We start from the raw sequence: 8523 nt of genomic DNA on the forward strand, positions 1-8523 counted from the left end.
GGGAATTGCGGCGGCCGACGGTGCAGCGTGCGCTCGCGCCTCACGGCATGCACGCGGCAGTGCGCGTCTGCTCGCACCCCGCGGTCGGGGCCCCTCAAGAGGAGCGGCGAGCGGCAGCCCGCGCGCAGGTAGGGACGGCCGGACGGGAGGGCTCGTTGGTCTTGTTCTGCTCGTGCTGGGAGCAGGCCGGCCGCTGCCCGCTGGCCAGGGCTGCGCTGTAGGCAGCGACCTCAATCTGAGATGTGAGTTCAGATTAGAATAGCTCTCCACTTCTACATTTTTTATTTGTGATTTTGTAGAATTGTGATTTGTGAAATATGAATAGGAATTAAAATTTTCTTGTTTACAACAGTTCTAAAATGCTGAAATGTAGAGGAATTAAATGGCTGAGGAGTTTTGCCCCTATCAGAGGCCGGGATCACATTGTGAATGTCAATTCTTAGTTGAAAATTGGAACGGAAACAGTGAACAAGAGCATAAATTACACGATGATGCATAGTCCCTCCCTCCATTCCAGTCCAATGAATAAGGCGTACACACGTATTTTAAAATTTATCTTTAACCAAGAATTCATCCAAGTATATATAGATTATTGATATATAGAATTAGCACCGGAAAGTGTGTTTTAATACGAATTCAAAGATACTAATTATGTACCATATAATCAATATATTGCTTTGCAATACTGTCGGTCAAAGTTCGTCTTAAAACGTGTGTGTGCCTCATAGGAACGGATGCAGTACATCAAATCAAGGCTAGTGTAGGTAATCTATGTGATGGTGACAGACTGGTAGATTTGCTGCATGAGCCCTCTAAAGCGGTCGATGTCAAGGGTGACGTTCTGCCCGTTGAGGAAGATGGACCAGACCATGCCGAATCCCTGTTTGTGTATGGACAAAGGGTCGGTGAAGACGGCGTGGTCCCTTGGGTACACCTCCTTGAGCGTCGTCTCCTCGGCCGTAGCCTCGTACTCGGCGTACTGGAGTCCCATGTCCGGCACCGGACGGCCGAACTCGTGCCAGCACGGCCACTTCATCTCGCCCCACGGGATGATCTGCACCACCGTGCCGTTGTGCGGGAGGAACAACATGTTGGCGAGCCCAGCGCCATGCACGCCCACCATCACGTCGCACGAGTTCACCACTTCGGCGAACTGGCCCATGTCCCGGACTGCCTCCGGCCCGGCGGCCACTACCTCGAACCCAGCCTCGCTTGCGGCCGCGACGGCCTCCGCCTCGTTGGTGATCGCCCTCGAGTGCCGCCGCAGCATAATCACGAGGCGGGGCTTCTGCTCGGAGCTCCGGTTTGCGGGGGTCATTCGCGAGCGCTTCAACGAATAGGCTGACTGGAGGAAGTCCCGGAAGTCCAGCATCGTGTACCCATTGCGAGACAGGGCCGGGTTGATCCCTAGCTCCTCGTGGCTCTCGATGCCGATATGCGCCGACGGGAAGCAGCGCACTGCGTCGTCGGCATCGAAGTCGATGACCGGGTAGACGGAGAGCGCGGCGAGGACGTGGCGGTACTTGGAGACCCACTCGCGGCTGTAGTCGGTGGCGACGAGCTGGACGCGGCCGTCATACTCCCGCGCCGTGTTGTAGAGGGGTATGACGATGTCGGTCATGGAGTGGTAGAAGTTCCTGCTGTAGCCACCGGTGGAGAAGACCACCGCGGGGACGTCGTGCGTCACCGTGCACCGTGGCGGGACTGGCACGGTGCCCGTGTCGCCCGAGTGGATGGTCAGCTCCCTGATCATCTCCATTGTCGGTATCTCCCACTTGCGCGGGTACGGGCGGATCGTTACCGTCCCGTTCTCCGGCTGGTAACTGTCGTCGGAGGCTGCGACTAAGTAGACGGTGGCGGATTTGCCGTGCATACGGACGTCGCCTTCCATGGCGCAGATGTCCATGCGCTCGCCGCTGAAGTTGCAGCTTAACTTGCTTCTTGGTGCTGCCACATCTGCTTATCACACAAGAGTAATTCATCAATAAGGAACTTCTCGTTAACCTTTTCTGGCTGCTGCCAAATTCTGGGTTCGTTGCAGATTGATTTTTTTCCCCAAAGAACCATTTATTCCCCCGTCCATGGCAAGAAATTCCTTTTCATGTTTGAGATCTGCAACAGATTGCAGATTCCCAAGCTCTCTAAAGACCGGGCATACCTTACTGTAGTATTTGTTTACCCAATTAATGCTAGTAGTTCACATCTGTAAGAAATGATCAAGGAGTAGTATTATGATTCTCATGTTGACAGAATGCTAGCTAGTGCCAGAAATCTCAAATTCATTTTGATGTTGATTATTATACTTGGACCTGCTGACTCGATTTTCTCTTATTTATTTTTGTTATCGGCGCTGGATCCGCTAAACTCTCTGAACACCGGGTATACCTCTAAACATACTCTAACTATTTATTTACCCAGTTAATGCTAGTAGTTCACCACATCTGTAAGAAATGATCAAGGAGTAATATGATTCTCAAGTGAACAGCGCGCTAGTGACAAGAATCTCAAATTCATTTTGATTATGATTACTTGGACCCGTTGACTGGTTTTTCTAAGATTTATTTTGTTTTTAGTGCTTGATCCGCTGACTCGATGCTTAACTATGGATGTAGGTGCGATCAGTAGCACATGCTATGCACTGCACATCAGTCTGACAGTTACTTTTGAACAGGCAAAACAAAATAAAGAACAGGCTAGCTTAACCTCCGATTCTGCAGAGTTAAGGCTGAACATTAATTACCTTTGATCTCATTGACGCCGCCATCGCCGGCGATCTCGTCTTTTGATGCGGGAGATGGTGGTGCTTCGGCGACCGAATCTGAATTGAGTGAATGAGGGACAAAGCGGCAGGTATTGTTGTTAACTTCAACCAATGTCATATTACAGAAATTGAAGCTTCTCTAAGCTACGCTAACCCATCCAGCTGTCTTGGGCATACCATCCGCAACTTTTAACTTGACCGCGTCGAGTGGTTGCTGCTGCTGCCATGTTCTTTGGCTCGCTAAGCCTGGGACAAAGAGAGATACAGGACGTGACGGTGAAGTCAATTCCCAGGATTTCAGCTAAGCTGGCCGTCACGGTAAGACAGACGTTCATACTGTTGGCGTCAATGTGACAATGCAGAGTAGAATGCGTACGTGGGATAGGGCATGCTCACCTGAAGGTAAAACCTTGTGAACCGTTTCATCCCAAACTTCACCTGGATGGTGAACTTGGTTACTTGCTGTTCTGTTATCTTGTGATAGTGGAACCTGGCCATATGGTCGTATGGAAACAAAAAAGTCTGAAACTTGGGCAATGCTGGTCTCTCTAACTGCAAAACAAGAAACGCTGGTCAGGTACCTGTGTAGTTATATTGTGATCGCAAATTTGTACTTCTTGAACGAAGAAACAGTTGAAGCACACGAATGCATATCTTTATTCTCAAAAAGGAAAAGAAAAGGTTGGTATCAAGCTGTCTGAGATACTATGCTGCGCGCAGAATGAATCAGAACATCACAACCAATTTCCAGACAGACACACTTACAGTGTCACTAAATGTTCATCCAGACCGATCTTGTAAGTTTGGGATTAATTTCATGGCTACTATTGGCATATGTAGCCAGAAAAAACCCATGAGTGTACAGTTTAATATTAATTCTTATCGAATCGAAAAGTTCAACCTCGTTTTATCTTGAAAATTAAAGGTCAATTAGCTCATGGGCGAATGCTGGAAACATATAAGTAGTCATGCTGCAACAAATAAACCCACTCTTGCAAAGCTGCAAGGCAAGACGGAACACCCATCTAGCCCTTACATTCATGGCACCGATAGAATTAAGAAACATGAAACAAAAATACGAACGACGAAGAGATAAACAAACGCACAAACATAAACACACTGTAGGGCAAACTACCAAAGGAAGTTGCTGTTAAATTCAGAAGACTTACGGCGAGTAATCTGCGGCACGCAATCGGTCTTGAGCACGACGAGGATGAGCAGCGGAACCAGAAGGCATGCTGCAGCAGCTCCGCCGCTCAAGTTTCTCCCGACCATCATCTTGCATCCGGTTGCTCTTGCAACAGCTAGACCTCTACTAGCTCCAGTGCCAAAGTTCTTCCAAGCAAGCTGACACTCTTGCCTAAGCTGGCCAGCTCGTTGGAGCCCGAGGTGTATGTTCTGTATCTGACCTCTTACAAGTGATGCATACTAGTAGTAGTATGTTCCCCTGTTGAAATGATCTGTATTGAGCGATCCTAGTTTACTGAGCGATCCATGGCGATTCTCGTATCCCCATTGTCTTTCGGTTGACTTGCAGTGTCATTAAATCCCATGCACATGCATGCACGCTGATCGAACAAAGAGCCGATCTAAGCACATGTGCACTCGCGTCGTCTTCTATATCACTCGCCCGTTCCGAAAGAGTGCTGCTATACATACGATGAAACTGCATCCGACGGCGGTACGACAATGCGTGGAAGCACTTCTTTGCCTTCCCAAGACCCGAACCGAAAAATCCCAGGGCCAGGCCGAATCGGCAAGCACAAGACCAATCTGTGACAGCAAACTGCCCTTCTCCTCTGCACCTGCTTCGCCGCCGATTGCTCGCTTGTTCCATCTCACTAAGAGCGGCTCGCACTGGCGCATCTCAAACGGCGCCGATCAATTTTAGAGCCGAATAGAATCGCCAGCAACCCCATGTCGGCTCCTTCGCTAAGGGCGTGAATCAGGCGCACCGGCGCCTCGCGGAACGACGTTTTTCGCAGGTGGGGGCGCCTTGTCAGCGATGGGACGTGGCGGTTCGTATCGGAAACGACGCGAGGAGGTTAGTCATCGTAAATGGTCTCCCGTGCGGAAACCAAAACGGCGAGGGCGGCGACTGGACACGCAGCGTCCACCTACCTTACCCACGCGTCTTCAATGTGCGCCCGCCGCCTCCCATAAAACCTCACCGGCGCACACTTCTCTCTTTTCCCCGCCGTCCAACCCTAGCCGCCGCCGTCCTCAACCTCCGCGCGAACCACCACCCACACGCATCCCGCTGACGCGATGGCGCACAACGACAAGGCCGGCAGCAGCGGCGGTGGCATGCTCCGCTCGACGCAGCTGACGTTCGACGAGGCCGACGTGCTGTACTGGCACCGCATCCCCGTGCCAGTACAGTACAAGTTGCCGCACGGCTGGCACGTCTCCAACGGCGGCTTCGCCGTGCAGCCGCCGCGAGGACCGCAGACGCGGGCCCTCGCCAAGGAACGGCGGGCCAAGATGACGCCGGAGGAGAGGAGCCAGCCGGAGAATGCCCTCGACAGCCAGTATTGGGCAGGGCGCTTCGAGGACGAGCGCGCCGTCGAGCTCGCGCGGACGTACAACCCCTCGGGCGGCCGCTTCAACAACGTCGGCCGCCGTGCCTGGTGGTACGGCCGCTCCGTCGACGACACGCTCCGCGAGTACGGCTTCCGGCCACGCGTCCGCGGGAAACGGGAGCCCGTTTATTTCCCGCAGGCGGCGAACATGGCGCCGCCGCCTACGGCCCCGAGGGCGCCGGAACGGACCGCGGCATCCGGAACCTCACGCACCGGATCGTCTACCGTCGCGCGCACGCGCTCGGCCGCGCCCGCGCCTCCTTCCGGAGGCGTCGTCATCCGCGACGACGCGAGGCGCGCGTCCTCTGCTCCGGCTCGTCGGACGACGGGGTCGGGCCGCCCCTCCCGCGTCAACGAGGAGGACGCCTCGCCACCACTTCCGCCGGCGAAGAAGAAATGGTGGGAGAAGGAGACCGAGGCGCAGGCGGCCCTCTGTGGCGACGGCGACGAGGAGGAGTTCCCCGCCCTGCAGTACATTGTCGGCCGCTCCGTCGACGAAGACTACTGGCATATCGCGATCTACCCGTGGCAGGCGGCGGTGTGGTCCGCCAGGGACCACGACGCCAACTACGTCGATCTCGTCGGACCTTCGGAGCTGCCGGCGCCAAAGGAGGAGAAGACCGACGAGGAGGAGGCCGACGACGCCGACAGCTGGTCCTTTGGGACGTCCAGCGGCGACGAACTAGACTTCAGCGCCTTCGACTCCCTGCGCCGCTAGATGTTTATTTTTAGATTTTAATTTGAATTCGTGTTAAATTTGTACAAATTTCATTCAAACTTCGTATAAATATCGTTTTCAACATTTGAATTTGATTTACTAAATATATCGGGCCGCCGGTTTAGGGGCGCCGGTGTGGAAGCACGTCCCCAAATAGAGGATGCTGTGCTGGCGGCCCCCAAACGGAGTTGTCGATTCCCCTGCTGGCGCCTATTTGGGGACTGCCGGTGAAGATGCTCTAACTAGAGGACGCTCTGTACTTGCGGCTCTCCGAAACGCCGAGGAGCACCTCCTTTCTCTCACCATCCTCGTGTATGGTTGCTGCCACTGCTGCCAGAACCATGTCGTGTTCTCGTTTTTGTCACCGTTATTCCGGCCAAAACCATGGCGTTCTCGTCTTGGTCACAACCACTAACTGCAGCTCGGCGCCAGGCTGCTACCACAACCATGTCGTTCTCGCCGTCGTTGCTGATGTTGTTGCTGCTGCTGCAACCATGCTGTCATTGGCTGTTAGCACTAATTAATCTTGAATTCTTGATTAGAATTTCCATTGTAGAGTTAATTAGGAAACTATAGTTGCTTATTTGAGGGATGGCCGTGAGTCTTGTTCCAGTAGTACAATGTCTACGTACGTGTTATTAGCTAGTAAAGGTAGAGTTGGCTTAGATGCCATTGACCAGTCCGTGTTTAATTAAGTTGTAGTCAGATGCACAACGTGCCGTGTAGTACTAGGATTTGTGCACGAGTAGGTTTAGTTTTTCGCTGGGTCGGTTGCTGGCCGTGTATCTATACACGAGCAGATTTGGAGTAATTCGGTAGTAAGCATATGGATAGTGGAGGGTTGTGTGAAACAGCCGAAGCCCAAGTACTTCGTCTCCCTCCGTGTGTGTTCTGAGTTTTTGTGTGAGAAATACAAGAGATTGAGAGTAGCTAGATATCAGTGGGATGAGCTGCTTGAGATGAGAGACGTTTCGACGGCGACCTGGGTGACGCCGCCGGCGCGTCGGCCACGGCGGAGGCTGGTCTTACCGCCTCTTTGCCCTGGTTTGACACCGGCGGAGCTTTCTCCCGGATCCGGTTCTCGTTTTCAAGTCCTACATGGAGCGGGGGAGGAGGATGGCGAGATCTCGATGGCGGAAGAGGTGGCATGGTGCGGGCTCGAGGATGTTCCTCGCGTACTGCCACTCGTCCACCATGAGAGTTGCAGCGACGGTGAGCTGCTCGAAGACTTCTGGTCGAAGATTGGGTATCCCACGGTGGATTCGCGAGCTTGGGAGTGTAGGGCGGCGGCGGTGAGATCGGCTGAAGTCCATGACGTGAGGCCTCGATCCTTGTCGCCATCTCCTGCTCTGAAGACATCGGTTCGTGGGAGACCGGCATCGTCCTCGCCGCCCGGCCTCCGGCTGCCAAAGCCGCATGTGCGTTTGAAGGGGTGGAGAGGACCCCTGCCACCGAGACGGATTACTCCGCCGGCGGTGTTCGCTGATCTTGTCGAGGAGGCAGTGAAGAGGAAGGCAGGTCGGAGGGCCGAGGAGAACGTCGAGGAGCCGCCGCTGCGGGCCGGGGGATCAGAGTCGCCGGTGATGGAGGAGACGAGTGCGGATCGCGCGCGTCCGCGTTTGGAAACCGACGCGGCGGGATCGTCGGCTCGCCCGCAATGGGCCCGATTCGGTCGCGCCGTTTTGGGCCTCCAACGTGCAGCTCGGCCTAATACCCTGCATCGTGTACGTGAGGAAGATCATCAACGCACGAGTCGCGATCCCTTCGAACATCTTCCTCGCGTCGCCGCCGCACGTCTCCATCGCGCCGTCGCCGACGCAAGTTCGCCACCGCCTTCGTCCTCATCATCTGCACGCACTGAGCTTCGTCGTTCGTTTCTTCAAGTCCTGGTTGGGAGCGACGCGGGAGAGGAGATGGCTGGGCCTTCGCGCCCGGCTGCACCGCTTGGGGCGCCACCGTCTGCGCCTCAGTCTACGCCGGCCGCGTCGGGCCCGGGTCCTTCCGCGGTTGCGGCTGCTGCTGCCGGCGGCCCGTATTTGGGACCCCCGGGGTTCCAAGGTTGGCCGGCGGGGGCTCTTATGCCGCAGACTGCTCAGCCGGCGCCTAGGCCGACGCCGCCTCTTGCGAGACCAATGGCGGGGTTTCGCCCGCCTATCCATATGCCGGTGCCTCCCATGCAGTACATACCGCAGCAGCATTATCATCAGTACCAAGGTCCGTACCAATACCCTGTGCCCGCGCAACAGAACATGGTACAGCCGCCCTTGCAACAAGTCACGCATCAGCAACCACCGCCGCAGGCTGGTCAGGTGAAGAAGAGAAGGAAGAAGAAGGTGGGGCAGACTGTGCCTCCTTTGGGGCAAGCCGCGCTGCCAGTGGGGCTGGCCGTGCCGCCTTTGGGTCAGCCTGTGCCGTCTATGGGACAGCCCGCACCGATGCATGTGGGACAGCCGCCTCTCGTG

General features: G+C 54.9%; 1 protein-coding gene across 1 annotated transcript; it reads right to left on the reverse strand.

Annotated features, from left to right (window-relative positions):
- Positions 1-769: 769 nt before the first annotated feature.
- On the reverse strand, positions 770-4039 carry LOC124650782 (beta-1,2-xylosyltransferase XYXT1-like). The gene is made up of 6 exons (XM_047190177.1): positions 3931-4039; positions 3158-3313; positions 2939-3007; positions 2741-2818; positions 2047-2112; positions 770-1962 (listed from the first exon to the last, which is right to left on the reverse strand). Exons 1-6 carry the CDS (start codon positions 4037-4039, stop codon positions 770-772), a joined length of 1671 nt encoding a protein of 556 aa, XP_047046133.1.
- Positions 4040-8523: the final 4484 nt, after the last annotated feature.

The sequence above is a fragment of the Lolium rigidum genome, chromosome 1 (assembly GCF_022539505.1).
Source record: "Lolium rigidum isolate FL_2022 chromosome 1, APGP_CSIRO_Lrig_0.1, whole genome shotgun sequence".
Taxonomy (NCBI): Eukaryota; Viridiplantae; Streptophyta; class Magnoliopsida; order Poales; family Poaceae; genus Lolium; species Lolium rigidum.